Here is a 15,698-nt window from a genome sequence, read left to right on the forward strand (position 1 = left end):
GGTAACTGAATATTCCTAGGCAATTTGAAAGAGAGACATGGCATGATCAGGTAAATCAGGAGTGGGGGCAGTTATGAAACTATAACACATGTTCAGATTCTGAGATAATGGGGCCAAGAAGTGGAGAGGATGTCTTGTGGCATAATTAAAGGAGGTGGCCAGTTGGATATGGATGTGGATGTTAGATTTCAAGGCTGTGTATTCAAACATAGTCATGTGGGTCCTGATGAAGTTATGGAAGGAAATAAAAACACTTAATTTGAGCAAAATAGAAGTCCATGCACATCAATTGAGAATGCCTGATTGAAAAGCAAAAAAGCAAAAGAATGACAGAGATTCCCACAAATTGAGCTCACCCACGGGGCAGGCAGAGGAAGAGAGTGGTCCCCAACCTTTCTAAACTGCTACAGACATTGACTACTGTCCATCCAAGAGGTTAGAGAAGCAGAAGAGAAGGTAAGAGAGGAGAACAAGAGAAATGAACTTTGTGCTTAAAGTCAGAGGCATCTCAGACAATACCAGGGAGACTAACCTCATGGCGAAAAGGAAAAAAGATAGGGAGCTAACTTCTAAGTTTTTAGATCTCTGAAAAGACCAATTGCTCAAGCAGGAGTAGCCAGGAAGCTTCATCAAAGAGCTCAGATGGGCTGAGAAACAGAACCAGGTGCAACTAGAGTGCAGAGCTCTCACTCAGGAAGCTGGAGAGGGGGAAACTTCTGGCCAGAATCAGGCCTCCTTAGTTACAAAACTCAGCAAGGCTTGTTTCTGAATGAACGAATAATTTTTATACTTATCCACCTAATGGACAGCAGGTGTATAGATCTGTGTAACTGCCTTACATGTATGCTTAGTACTATGTATTCAGCAAATGGTCTATCATCTACATACATATATTTACATGTAGTTATACATTTACCTAAAGGTATATGTTTACCATTTGCATACAGACATATGCGTATACAGTGTGATTCTGGAAGAGTGTCATTATTTTATAGTTATTAAACATCCACATACCCTTCTTTATATATGCTGTAACTGAGGACTTGATTCTTTCTATCACCCCATTTTTTCTGGTCTCAGTATCAAGGATAGTTTATCTTCTCTTAAGCAATTTTCTTTTTTCCTTCTTTTTTTGCCTTCCACGTGTCAGGAATTGTTTTAGGTAAGTCTTTTCTTTTGAACTTGACCGCTAGAAATTCTGGAGACACGTTTTCGACCTACTTGTAGCAAGTGGTATTGGACTCCATGGGGTGCATTTTTAGAAAACGGCTTTCATTCCTGACTCCATTCTATAGACCTTATTTTTCACTGTACGTTTTCATACTTCTTTTGTAGCTTATGTACATAAGCTATCTTGAATACTCATTTACTGGGACAAGATGGCATATAAATATAAAGAAATGTATGAGTGAAGTTGCAGAAGGAGGCTATAGTTATGGTGTGTGATAGTGATAATGCTGTTATCAGGGCAGTCCAGCAGTGATTACAGGGAGTCAGATCTCAGCCCTGTCATGGTTATCTCTGCTATTTACTAGTTGTGTAATGGAAGGCATAGTATTCTCTAACCCTTAATTTTCTCATCTTTAAAATAGTGACCTCCTGATATTTGGGGGAGATGGGTTAAATGAGGCAATGCATAGCAAGCACTTAGCAAAACGCACTCAATGAACATTCGCTATTCTTATCATCACTTGGAAGCAGTGGTTGGCCACCATTCCCGGCCAGGTCTGCTGTCACAAAGTTCTCTCCACCCTCCCCCACCCGTCTCCCTCCCCCCACATCTCCTACACCTGCAGAGGCCAGGCAGCTGTCTCCCACCAGATCAGATATTCATCAGGGCCCCAGAGCTCACCTCCACACCCGCCACCTCTTGCACGGCACAGTGCACGGCACAGTGCACGGCACAGTGCACGGCACAGTGCACGGCACAGTGCACGGCACAGTGCACGGCACAGTGCACGGCACAGTGCACGGCACAGTGCATGTATCTCCAGCCCAGTCTTGCACATTGCTACCAAGAAGACACTCAAAGGCGCAAGCTAAAGCAAGTCCGCAAAAGCCTTACCCAGCCCGGCTCTGAGCTCTGATATAAACAAAAAAGGACTCGTGTGCATGCATGAGCCTAACCAGTGGTCATGGACAACAGGGGGATGGGGCCATGCGTGGGGAGGGGTTTGGGATGGGAATGGGGGAAATGAGGACAAATATGTGATACCTTAATCAATAAATAAAAATTTTTAAGAGGCCTGGGAAAGCACAAGAGGCGCCCAGGAGCCATGCTGAAATACAGAACGACAAGAGGTCTGGGGGGACGAAGGACAGGGTAAGGAGGGTTGAGGGAGGGAGGGTGTTCCCCGAGAGCCGATGAGTGAAGCCGGTGCCCTTGGGCGCACACCTGCTGTCCAGCCGCGCGTTTAGGGGGGAATTCAAGGCACTCGGCGCCTCCCCAGCCCTCCTGCTTTCCCGGACCGCACCGTCGGGCTGGGAGAGGGAGAGGGCTGGGGCCAGAGACGAGGACGGGGAAAGGTGCTGGCCTCCGGGCACTACCCGGTGCTGGGGGCAGGGATCGGCAAAGAGCCGCAGCCGCCGCACAGCTCCTACGGCGATAGCATCAGTGGGCGTGCCCGCGGTGCCGGGAGGGAGCGCGCGGCGGAGGCAGGAGGAGGGCGCGCGCACAAAGTTTGTGCGGCGGCGGGTGCGCGGCGGGCGGCTCGCCGGCTCCGGAGCGGCGGGTGGGCGGCCCGAGGGCGGGGAGGCCCGGGGCGAGGGCCGCGCTGGCGGCGGCGGCGGCCGTGCCGAGGCGATGCGCCCCGCCGAGCCCGTCCCGCCGCGCTAGGTGAGCCGTCCGCACGCGCGGCCGCGGCCATGGGCACCCTGGGCAAGGCGCGAGAGGCTCCGCGGTGAGTAGCGGCCCAGGCCCTCGGGGGCGCCAGGGTCCTTCATCGGGGCGGGGGCCGGGGTGCGAGCATCCTCCGGAGGCCTCTCTGGGGGGGAGATTGTGGGGCGGACGACACGGGAGTCTTCTCTAGGGGAAGTTGCCGGCGACTCATGGGGACGGCAGGCTGAGATCTCGGCTCATGTCAGGGGAGATGCGCGCAGCGGAGACCAACGCAGGGGACGGTCGCGCCGGGAGCGCCCAGCTCCGCGCGCGGGGAAATAGGGAAGGGAGCTGGGTCGTGCGGCCAGAGTTCGCCCGGCGAGCTCCGTGGTTGCAGGGACCGGCCTCCTCCTCCCGCTCCTCGCTGCCCGGCACCTGGGACTCCCACTCGCGGACTTTCCCGGACGCCCGCACCTGCTGGGGCTCCGGGCTCCGGGGCGCCACCTGGCGGCTTCTGCGGGCCCTGCGGGTCTCGGGAGGGCCCGGGAAGGCCGGCAGGGCTTGCAGGGAACAAGCAGAGGTCAGGAAACCATGGAACCTGGGGGGAACCTGTATTCCCCACTACCTGTATTCCCCTCCACCCTACTGTGACTCCGGAGAGATGTTTCAGGGGGGTCTTGGGGTGCAGAATATGAAGAGTGACTGTTAGTGAAAAAGCTCTTGTGAGGAGAAAGAGGCCTGGAAGTGCCAGGTACTTTTGAGTTTGTCCCCTCAAAATCCTGGAATGGGACAATTGCCTGGACAGGGGCCTGGTCAGCATAGGGAAGGGCACGTGGTGCACTCCCCACATCTGTCCGCATGGACTCTGGGTGATGTGCCGGCCATGCCCAGCTGCACACGCATGCCCAAAGATGCGGGAAGCTTTGCCCTGCTGGACTGTAGAGCTAAGGGTCCTTGGTCTTTTATGCACCCGCCCTGTGTCCCCGAGGGTCCGACACCGTACCTTGCACTAGATGGAGGCGAAGGGCCTCAGTACTTTAAATTGAGCCTTTTGGGGAAGGGGATGGTCAGGCCTGCGAGGAATCCTCACTAGAAGCCAATAGAAGCCACCTTGCACGGCAAAGAAAGCCGTGGGAGTTGCCATACAAAGTTGAACCTTATATTGTGACCTCCACTGAGGCCACCTGTGCCTGGAGATGATTGTATTTGAACCATTTCTGAGTGTTGACAGTGTCCTTCAGCTACCTTCACTGGGCCTTAGCCAATATTGGCCTCAGAAACCACCTTAAGTTAATTTGTTTCTCTTAGGGATTTTTTTGTTTGTTTGTTTTGTGTTCTTTTTAATTCACAAGGGAATGGCTACTATCCTTGAAAGATAAGCCTCTGAAGATTAGTAGGTCTATTTGTTCTATGGGTTACAACACCTTCAAGACCTGACTATAGAGAAGTCTTTTATTAATCCTATGTGCAGCCATTTCACCGGAAGAGACAGTTTTGAAGGTTTGTCACAAAGTAGCCAGTCAAGAGGTTGCACAGAAGAGCTGAGTTCCCCAGGTCATGGTTCAGATAACCCCTCTCCCTAGACCTCTCAGGTCACAATTTGGTTTCTAGCAGCTCTTTTCCTCCCTGTTTTCTCCTGCCCCCAGGCCCTCAAATCTCTCTGGGCTCCATAGTTCCCAGGTTGCATTTTTCACACACACACACCCCAAAACTCCCTTCACGTTTTCTCTTTCTACTTGAATCTACCCCAGTCCTTTTTAGTTCCGGTAAAAGCATCTCACCTTGTGAAACAAAGTGGTTTCTGTTACTGCTGACATGAGGAACCATCACTAGAGTTAGAACCAGGGCAGTTTTCAGGGTCCTCAATGATCATTGCTACCACCTGAGAGAAAAAGTGGCATTTTCCTCTTATCCACCAGCTGAGAGACCGAGGGAGACACCTCCAGGCCCCCCGAGGGGAGAGCCATGTGTGGAGGCCCACCCTCTGCTTACAGGTGCCCCTTCTCCAGGGGTCAGAGAGAGGCACTGGCAGGCCTAAGAGAAAAAGAGGCTGTACTGAGAAGGACTTTATTGTTCTCTTTCCCAGCTCCGCCTCCGGTGGAGATCTTCATGGTAAAAAGGCAGCCGCTAAGGCAGAAAGCTGACTAATCCCAACAGCTGTCAACCAGCCCCGGGTTTGGAGACTGACAGTGCCTCCTGGAAGGGCAAGGCGCCCCGGTGGGCACAGGAGGCCTGCCTTCTGCCTGTCTCCGCACTGGTGGCCTGGCCCATTGCCCTCCTCATCCTGGACCCCACACATCCAGTGAAGGGCTCGGAGATGTCCTCCTGGTCTGAGGACTGCCCCGGACACAGGCAAGAGAAGGACCCCAGATCCTGCATTTATATGATCAGCTGTGATGTCAGAGGATGTTACTTTTGTCTTATGGTTGAATTGACCTTCCAGCCTCTCTCGCTCATTCTGATAGAGTGAAAAGTGCATAGTTCCAGGCACAGTAAATCTCGATTAAGCAAATAGAGCCAGAGAGGCACCCCGTACAAACCCCAGATCTAGCACAGAGGAGTTGTACTTGAGCAGGTCATTTAGCCTCTTTCAGACGCAGTTTCGGCATCACGAAATGGAGATGATGTCTCTCTGGGATGTACGCTTTAAAGACCATGCAGATCCCCAGCACAGTGCCTGCCCAGGTCGTAGGTTCCCAATCCATGGTGGCCATTATGACTTCCTCTCATTTTCAGGGACTGATCTGCTCCTGGGGCTATCTTAGGCCCAGGGTAAAAATCAGTAATGGCCAGAAATCCTGTAACACCACCTTTCAGAAATCCCTGCCTCTGATCAGTAGATTCCTAATAGCCAGTGACTGGTTCAGTTTCGCAGTTTCCCTGGGACCACCCTTGGTGAAAACGGAGCTCAGCAGCCGCTGCCAGCCCAGCACCCTGCAGTGGTTGTGAAATACAGGGTGCTCCCTCCACAGGTCTGGCTGTGTTCTGAGGGGCCCCATCGTTCAGCAGTATTCCTTCATAGGCTGTTTATGCCCCAGTGTTTCATTTTGGTTTCAGCACTCTTTTAGCCTCTCCTGTGTGGGATTTCTTGTCAGAGAAACCCTCCCCAACACTCCAGCTGCAACTGGCTCCCCCTTCTCTGAGCACATCACTGCCCTTCCCCTCCCACTCACAGGGCACTGAGGATGGACAGAGCTCTCTTTCCTTGGTCTGGGTATGATTCTCCAACGAGAGTTGTGCAGTGAAGAACTTAGAGATAGATGACGGTTAGACAGCATCAGCTAGCATGTAGTTAGTATGATTTCCAGTTCACAGAGAGCCCTCACATGCGTCGACTGTCCTACTGGCCTTCTCTGACCCATCACCATGTCTTACCCATGGGATAAGCACTTACTGATTGATGGGTGCCCTCGTGTGTTCAGCAAAGCACAGAGGGAGTAGCTAACGTTATGGGTCTGAGGCATGTTTCTTTTTCCTTTGCTTCTTGCCTCCTCTGTGTACACTGAGAAATAAGCAGGCCCGGTGGGGAGGGAAGAGTTAACGATATGCTCAAAGAAGTTACAAGTAACAAGACCCATCACTAGTGAACCTTCAGAGATGATGGACATGTGCCTGTGTGTGTGTTTATGTTTTTTAGTGGAAGGGAAAACAAAATGCTCAATTAACCTTCACGTATCATGTTGCAAGCAACGTGACTTATACTGTGAGGTCGTGATCAAAGGAAAAGCTAGGTGGGAGTGGGCAGAGGTGACCTGTATGCACTCCTAAGCCTTTCCGTATCCAGGCGTGCTCTTTTGGATTCTGTTCTGGCATGAAGCTCTTATGAGCTCTGCCCCTCCACACCCCCTCTTCCCCCAACAGGTAAGGACCCAAGTACAGGCTTAACGGAATGGTATTTAATGATAAAAATGACTCATAATGATTAGCTGTATTATCAATCATGAAAGACAGAATCTTAAACCCCACCAACATTTGTGAGAAAGGCAGGACTAGCTTAAAATCTAAATACCACCATCCTTCCCCCTTCCCCCTTCTCGCCCCCTGCACCCGGTCCTCAGTCTTTGACACCCCCCCCCCCCCAAAGTCCTTAAAGATGTTTTTGAGGCCATCTGAGTTTCTACAGGGTGTTGCTCACGATGAATGAATTTAGTCAAAGATGAGGTCTTCTGAAACTCAATTCTGAAGACCCAAGCCAGTGGCTTCAAGGCTGAAATGGAAAAGTATTTCTGGGACGGGAGGACAGCCAAAGCAGCCCTGCCTCTGCCTCTGCCTCTGCCTCTCCCCTCAGGCAAGGTGACAGCAGGCCGAAGCAGACCCAACCCCCAGAGGACCAGCCCTACTTGCAGCTCTGAAATCTCACCTTGTTGTTTGCTTGGGAGATGTCTCTTTAACAGCCAACCAGTCCGTTGGGTGCATTTGCCAAGTGGGAGGGGTGTATCTTCTATCAGCCCAACTCCCAGGATTAATTGTCTTATCTCCAGTCCTTCCCTCTCTAATCTGCCTTCAGAGCTGGAGCTGCCCAGGGTCTCCTTCCCCTCTGGCCGCTCCGCTTGCGCTCACTGCCTCCTCTCTTTCCCCAGGAAACCTTCCCATGGCTGCAGAGCTACCCCGAAAGCAAAACTAGAGGCGAAGCCAGCCAGCAGCCCCTTCCCCTCCCATCCCAGCCTGGCCCAGATCACCCAGTTCCGGATGATGGTGTCTCTGGGACATTTGTCCAAAGGAGCCAGCCTGGACGATCTCATCGACAGCTGCATTCAGTCGTTTGGTGAGTGGCCCACATGCATGAAAATCACTATCCTACTTGGTGCGTCCTTAACAAGTGCTTTATAGAATAGCAACCTATTGTAGATTGCATTTTGGCTTTAAAAATAGCTTTTTGAGCCTTTGAAATGCTGGAGAGGGTGCGCGGTGCCTGCGGCACATGACTGTGTGGGTGTAACAGGTCGTGATGAGAGGTGTGATTTAAAGTGAGAAAAGTTACCGAGGAGACTTTGCATTTTTCTTCGGATAGAGGTGTGTGTTTTTTTTGGTTTTTTGTTGTTGTTTTTTTGCGGGGCGGGGGGGGCGGGGAGTGGTGGATCATACGATGCTGTTGTGCGCCTGGTGCTTTGACTTTTTGTCCTCGTGTTCTTGGGGCACCCAAAAACCAGGTTCCGTGAGCAGACTCTATTATCAAACAGAAATGTGAAAGTTTTTGAATCATTTGGACAAAAGAAGTCTTAATAATTCCCTTTACAACCTGAATGGTACTTACAGAAGACTGGGAAGGGATGGGGTAAAGTTGGAACTTCTGTGACAGGGAGATACTGATTAATAAGCATTGCCATTGGGGGTCAAAGATCGGAGCAGCAGGCAGACTCATGCCGGCAGTGAATTACCTAAACTTGGTCCTCCATCATCACCTCATCACTTGAAGGATGCACCCCTCAGGGCAGCTGACAAGTAGGTATCTGCAAAGATGCCCTATTTTCAAAAAATTGTATAATCAGTCTTTCCCTTGGTTGTTATTTGTGAAATAGTGATGAAACAGTACTAGGTATTTTCTCCCTTTGAAAAAAAGGAATGATTAAAATTGATGGAAAAGTCATAGATTTCCCCTTTGCCCCCCGCCCCCATCCCTCCTTTTGAGCCCCTCATCTCCCATCATGCAGGAGAGGAGTGAACCCTAGTGGCTCAGCTCAGAGGCACCTGCCCAGCCGGCTCCAGGAGCCAAGCCGCCGGGAGGTGCTCATGTCCCAGGCCGCACGGCATGCAGAAGCGCTGGAACTCAGAGCTGGGACTCCTGGCTGGACTTGTTCAGTGCTTGGCCAGACCTTAATTCTAGAATTGGGAAAGGCTTGACACCTCAGGAATACTCACTTCGTGCGCTTCATTACAACACGGAGAAGAATAGTTTTGATGATTTCAACACTGTTTAAAGCAGTTGTTCTCAAATGTTAGTGCAGAATCGCATGGAGGATATAATGCGTTTGCTCCACCTGCAAAGTTTCTGCTCCAATGGGCTGGGGTGCGGTCCAAGAATTTACATTTCTCACACGTGGCCAGGCGGTGATGCCGACGGATGCAGCTGATCCAAACAGACCGCTTTGCTTTTTAACCAGGAAAAGAGGGGGGATTTTTATTGCTTGTTGGACCTTAACTTTAATTGAGTTTCTATTTATCTACACATTCATTTTTCAGTGGGGGATGAAGTCGGGGGCAGAATGAATGGTTTCCTATTTCAAATGAACCTCCATGGGAAATATGCGGGCAGGGAGAGGCGCTGGGACACAGGGAGAGGCGCTGGGAGACAGCGGAGCCTGGGGGAAGCGTGGCTGTGACAAGCTGTTCTGTCACCTCGTTTCCAGTCTAACACGCCGCAGCTCCTCACACAGGCCTGGCAGTCGGTGTCCTGGCTGTTAGCAGGGCACTATGACTATTTCACGCATGAAGATGTTTATGCTCTTTCCATCTCACTGTTGATGAAAAAATGGCGACCAGCAATGTATTTAGTACTTATCACGCTTTCTTCCTCCCATGTCCGTCATGCCGCTGCTGGCTGAGTATTAACCTTCCAGTAATCATGACATCAACCTGAAAAATACATGACTGATTCTGCAGTCCTTCCCTGAAAAAACCAAGCCCAGCCCACGCCCCTCAGCAAATAGTAGATTATTTCCTAGACTATGTTGAACTGAAGGATGTACCTTAAAATCCCAAAGCTGTAACAATCCCATGGAGCCTGAGAGTCTTCGGTGCTTGACCGAGAAGCATGGAAGTCCCTGATTGCCTGTGACGCTGTGCTGGGCAGTGCACCCAGAGAATGGCAGGGACTGCACACCTGTCCCATTCCTAGAGTTTAGAGCACCTGAGATGTGCCCTGTTCAGGAAAAAAGAAAAAGATACAAAACACAGGGCAGTCAAAAGCGAAGTGCAGGGAGAATAAATCCTTTATGCCATGTAGAGTTTGAGTCAGTTCACCTCCAGGGTGAGGGCCTAGATTCAGGAGGAGAGCCAGTGTTTGTTCAAACCCCTCTTGGGGCCGTGGGAATGTTTCAGGAAGGCAGGAAGGTGAAGAGCTCAGGGCTTCTCGTATTATACTCTGCGGAGTTTCCTGCCACAGAATTTACATGAAAGGGGAAAAGAAGAAAAGACACCGAATGTCTGGAGAGAACGGGAGACAGCACTTAGCCTGTGATTTTTGAGTGGTTGGTAGTCAGTTGACGTGTCCAGTGAGGGGAGGGAGTGAGATTGAGCCGCAGAGGAATGTCGGGGGGTAGGGATGGGCAGCAGCAGCAGAACTATGTCCTTGGGCTCCTACCTGTCAGCCTCCTCAGAGGCGATGGGAGAAGGGTGCAGAGTGAGGCTAATGTTTCTCTCGAACATGATCTCACTGGTTATTTCTCAGCCTTGGGTAGAAAAGTTGTCCTATGGTAGTGGTCGGCAAACTCATTAGTCAATAGAGCCAAATATCAACAGTACAACCATTAAAATTTCTTTTGAGACCCAAATTTTTTAAACTTAAACTATATAGGTAAGTACATTGTTATTAACTTAATCAGGGCACGTGGTATTTTGTGGAAGAGCCACACTCAAGGGGCCACATGTGGCTCGCGAGCCTCAGATTGCTGACCACTGTCCTATAGATTAAAGTCATCTAGTTTAGCTTTGTGTTAATGAGTTTAGATGCCATCACAGTTTAATATTCATGAAAGAAATGGGAAGAAATAGTACTGGAGGATTAGGGAAACCTGTTCTTATTTTATGGTAATCTCTCACTTCAGACCTTGATAGTGGCCACTTCTTCCAATGTGGAAAAAAAAAAAATTGTTTTGAACATCAAGACTGTAATTAGTTCATGTATGTTCTACTGCTTTCCCAGCCTCACTTGCATGCAGTTTGCTTTGAGGGGGGTTGAATTGGCTAGAGATGTGCTGTCCAATATGGTGGCCACTAGCCCCACATGACTGTTTACATAGATATTTCCATTAATTAAAATTATATCAGATATGAAATTTAGTTCCTATTTCAAATCCTTAACAGCCACAAGTGGTAGCTGCCTCCGGACAGAGTAATAGAAAGATTCCCATCATCGCAGGAAGTCTGTGGGGCATACTGGACAGGGTAGATGGCCTACTTGGAAGGGAAAAGCAACAAATTTTCTGGAAACTGAGGGATTTGCTTTTTTTCTAGCATCTCTAGGTAATAGTCTGAGTACTCCCTGAGGCCTCGTGTGCATTTGGCAGTCTTTACTGATGGCCCTCTCTTGAGTAATATTGGCCACTAGTTACCACCCACACTGTTCTCATTGGAAGGACTTACTACAGTGCTTTTAAGAATGGTGATCAACCCTGGCCTGTTTGGCTCAGTAGGTAGGGGATCGGCTCATGGACTGATGGGTCCTGGGTTTGATTCCGGTCAAGGACATGTATCTGATCTGTGAATGCAGGAGAAACCAATCAATGTGTCTCTCACATCGATGTTTCTCTGTTTATCTCTCCCCCTCCCTCCCAGTCTCTCTAAAAATCAATGGGAAAATATCCTCTGGATGAGGAATAAATAAATAGTTAAAAACAAAAAAGGAAGGGGTGACCAGCACCCACAAAGTAAGTGTCCTCTTGCAGGCAAGCCTCCCAGTGTCACATACAAGGTTACCGATTTGGGATTAGAAACACAGAACCCTGAGCAGTTCATTGCTTTACCATGAAGCAACCACCCCCACCTTCTGTTTCAATCAGAGATCACGCTTTACCTTCTCAGCCTGTTATGGGGAGTGAAGCCACTCTTCAGCTGAGCACAATGAGGCAAATCATCACAACCTGGTACATTGATGTTAGATGCGTGTGAGTCACACCCGCTGTTCCAGAGGTAGAAAAGACTGACAAAAATCATCGGGGCTTTTTAAAACGTTTTCACTTCGTAGGAGGGCTGCCAGCATTGGAGACCGAGTGGAAGGCTTCAGACGTCCAAATTCCCAAAGCTCTTCTCTTGTCCTCTTCTGAGTACAAGACAGCTCTGACAGCATCAGCAAGAAGGCTGCAAACACATGCCAGAAAGGGACCCTCCGGAGGCAGCTCTGCTGCTCTCTGCTGGGGCGTGGGAGGCAGCTGCAGGTCTTTGTCTTACCTGTCAGCATGCGGGGAAGCGCAGCCTGGCCTCGTACCTTATATTCAGAACTAAGAGGCCCGATGCACGAATTTCATGCAAGGGTAGGCCTTCGCAGCCCCGGCCACCTCCTGTGCAGCCCTGGCTGCCTCGGCCAGCCCCCCAACCCCGGCTTTTTCCAGAAGATCATCCGGATGGTTATTCCGCGGATAGGCCATTTAGTCGATTTGCACATTATGCTTTTATATTATAGATGATTATAGATGTTGATTTTTTTTTTTCTTGGAGTCCCACATGTATTGATTTCTTTTAAACTCAAAACAACTCTGGAATAGGCAGGTCAGCTCTTATTGTCTCCATTGGACAAATGAGAAAGTTAATTGAGCCTCATGCCCCCAATCTGAGGAGAAAACATGCTACTCAGGTGCTCCTTCCTCTGCCCCAGCAGCCCCTGGGCCCTGAGCTGAGGCAGGCAAGGGTCCCTCTCCTAGAACAGGCTTCCTCCGCTCAGGGGAAGCCCACAGGCCACACAGGGCCTGCCTGTCCTGGTCCCTCATCCTCCCCCAGGATGGAAATAAAACTCCATGAAATATAAGAACTTTATATTTGGATCTCATCTTCATAACAGGTGTCTGCCTGAAATGTTCTCTTAAACAAAGTGTTAATTGATTAAAATTACCAGGTGTTTTATATTAATGCTATCCAAAGACCGCCCAAATAGAAATACCCCAAAACTTCAGGTATAAATCCCACACCATGGAGCAGCTGGATGTTAAGGGTAAAACGCTACACCTGTTTTTAAAGTTAGAGCCAAAGAAGGCAAACACTCACTTGGAACCAAACACTCCATGGCAAAGGGAGGGGTGGGAATCCCTCACCACTCTGCCACTTAGAGTCTGCGCCAAAGCGAGGTGCCCCTGGCAGCAGGAGCACCAGACCAGAAGCCCGGGACTGACTGTGAGAGCCAAGGGCACCCGGACCCACGAATGGGCAACTCCAGGCTACAACGCCAGGTGTGAGAGCAGCGAGGGGCTCATGCCTGGGCCACTGTTGATGACATTGAGAAGACTACAGAGAAGACCACAGCAGACCAGTAGCGTCCTCAGTGGGACCCCCAGTTGCTGGAAGTCCTGGCCACAGGTTTCACATATAGAGGATGGTCCTCCGAGCACTCCCTTCCTAAGGCTTCCAGGTGTCAGAGCAGCTCGCAGGCATGGCTGTCCTTTTTTAAAGTCATGGACTGAATTAATTAGCATTCTGTGATCAAGATGCTGTTTATTCCAAGGAGCCTTTTTGCTGCATGTTTTACAGGCTGGCAACAGCCTGTGCCTTGGGCTGGCAGGTCTGCCTCTCACGTGTGTGAGATGAGGAAAAGGGAAACACCTTTTATGCTCTCATCTGTGCTCTCCTGTGGGGTATTCATTGCCGACCTCCCACAGTAGGAGAGGACAGCGGCAGTCATAAAAATGCTTGTGCATGGGGTTGACAGTGTCTCGGGAATTCTGAGCACTGTAGGTCAGTAAGTCCATCCAGAGAGATGAGATTGATTGCTGAGAGAAAGAGACAGGCAGTCAGGTAGGTCTAGATCAGTAGGCAAACTGTGGGTCAAGAGCCACATGCGGCTAGCAAGCTGCAATTTGCCGCTCTGTTGACTAATGAGTTTGCCACCCCTGACTAGACTCTCAATTCCAATAATTACAGGCTGTTGTTTCTTGTGATTAAGCCCCTATCCCAGTGGTCGGCAAACTCATTAGTCAACAGAGTGGCAAACAGCAGCTTGAGGAGCCGCAGTTTGCCGACCACTGGTCTAGACTGATGGTGGTTGGCTCTGTAAGCTGCTGAGCCTTTACCTGAATTGGTGCCATGAATTTTTTTTCCCTCTTTCAATTGATAGAAAATGGAAGCTCAGGGACATTAGGGAACCTGTGGGTTGTGGCCCAGCTCATTAGTGAGAGGGCCCCTGAGCAGTGAACTCGGCCATTTATGTCCCGGACCCACGTTCTTCCCTCCCATTCTTCCAGAGGTTCTCGCCCTTACCATGAGCGGGCATCGAGGAGGGGGTTCATCTCTCAGGTTCCTGAGCGCCCACTCCAGGGGTCCCCACTCAGTCGGCCGTCACTGTGCTGCTGACGAAGGTGACACGTGAACCGATGGCATGCTTGCTTCTTGGACACCCCGGTCAGTGGTCGGCAAACTGCTGCTCTCGAGCCACACGTGGCTTATGAGCTGCAGTTTGTTGACCACTGCCCCAGAGCCTCCTGCATTTCTATTCCTTCTGTATGTCAGAAATTCCCTTCAGCCTATTCCTCGTTGGCCATGGGAATAAGGAGGATGCAGGTGTGCAGGTGTCTGTTATCTCTGTGGTTTGGTCCTTCCTCTTCTGCATTTTCACTTTTACATTTACTGTGGTAATATAGGTCCCCAAAAGTAGTAGCTTAGCTGGTTGAGGGGTGGGGACAGGAGAGGCGCTTTCTATGAGAACTCTGAAAGTACCACTTTTCCAGCAGATTTTTTAAGGCCATAGATTGACGTGAAAGTTATTAAAGTTCATGATGGAAACACGTTAGGAAATAGTGTGAAAGCAAAAGCCATGTGCTCAGTGATTGACGGAAGCAGCAGTGGTTGGGCAGTGAGACCTGGGAAAGGTCCTCCGAAGTGGAAGCCACCCCTAGATCCACCTCCTCAGGGTAGGACCTGCCTGCCTGTGCCTGGAGCAGTTACAGCTGCTGGACTTGGGGACCTGTTCTGCAGATGGTTGGGGTCATCCTAGAGTGGTTGGGAAGGAAACATCTGGGAAAGAGCAAGAGTGTAAGCTGGGCCAACTGCAGGGGCACACCCCATGCAGGCATGCAGGCTCCCACGCTTCGTTAAATACTGTCACAGCCTTGAAAGACTTAACCTGCAAGAGCAGATTGCCAAATTTTCAGAAATTTTGCAAGCCCATTGTTAAACACGGCCATCATTAAAAATTAAATTGTAGCCTGGCCAATATGGTTTAGTGGTTGAGCGTCAGCCCATAAACCAGGAGTTCATGGTTCCATTCCCAATCAGAGCGCATGCCTGGGTTGTGGGCTCAATCCCCTGTAGGGGGAGTGCAGGGCAACCAATAGATGATTCTTTTTCATCGATGTTTCTACCTCTCTCCCTCACTCTTTCTCTCTCTAAAATCAAATTTAAAACATTAAATTGTATAAACCTACAAGATAAATTCTCAAAACTCATCATTGCCTAGTATATTACCACATTTTACTGTCATCTATGCTCTTGAGGTTGTCTGTTGTTCCCATGTGGTAGGAATGCTAATAGTGGTGAGCAATGGTATGCACAGCTCTTCCCAGCTCCATGTTCAGTGAAGTCGTGCTAGTAGCTTGACATTGTCTGTGCTGGGAGTATTCACCCCATGGAAATGGACAAGCACTGCTAACGAGGTCTTCTTCTTTTACCCCACCCCTGGAGAGGCCAGTGTTCAGCACCACTTTGCCCAGCTACAAGGGTGCTTACATTGCAAAGTTCTGAGGTGAGAAGGCAAGCTACAACTGGACATTGAATTTTGTATAACCTAATTAGAAGGTAATATTTGCCATTGTTTTTGCTCCTTTTATCTAGTATCTTATAAAACAAAGAAACATTATACCTTAAAGGAAAGGAAAGCAAATATCAGTGAAATTGAAAACTTTTCTTAAAGAAGTGACAGTGGAACTTAAAAATTAAAGCTGAGATTCTCATTCTGGAGTCAAAGTTACCACTCTGTAGGGTTTTCTTGTTTTGTTTTGATTTTGTTTTTATTTTACATTTA

General features: G+C 49.6%; 1 protein-coding gene across 2 annotated transcripts in view; it reads left to right on the plus strand.

The window, feature by feature from the left end:
• The first annotated feature begins 2,648 nt into the window (after nucleotides 1–2,648).
• Nucleotides 2,649–15,698, plus strand: part of RASGRP1 (RAS guanyl releasing protein 1) — a 76,228-nt gene continuing 63,178 nt past the window's right edge. The window contains exons 1-2 of one of the 2 annotated variants that reach the window (XM_036446499.2): nucleotides 2,649–2,900; nucleotides 7,399–7,583. In XM_036446499.2, the coding sequence (XP_036302392.1) occupies nucleotides 2,866–2,900; nucleotides 7,399–7,583 (220 nt within the window). In that variant the 5' untranslated portion in view covers nucleotides 2,649–2,865. The remainder of the gene's footprint in view (nucleotides 2,901–7,398; nucleotides 7,584–15,698) is intronic. The other variant, XM_036446490.2, reaches the window with a different exon arrangement.

The sequence above is a fragment of the Pipistrellus kuhlii genome, unplaced genomic scaffold (genome assembly GCF_014108245.1).
Source record: "Pipistrellus kuhlii isolate mPipKuh1 unplaced genomic scaffold, mPipKuh1.p scaffold_m20_p_1, whole genome shotgun sequence".
Classification (NCBI taxonomy): Eukaryota; Metazoa; Chordata; class Mammalia; order Chiroptera; family Vespertilionidae; genus Pipistrellus; species Pipistrellus kuhlii.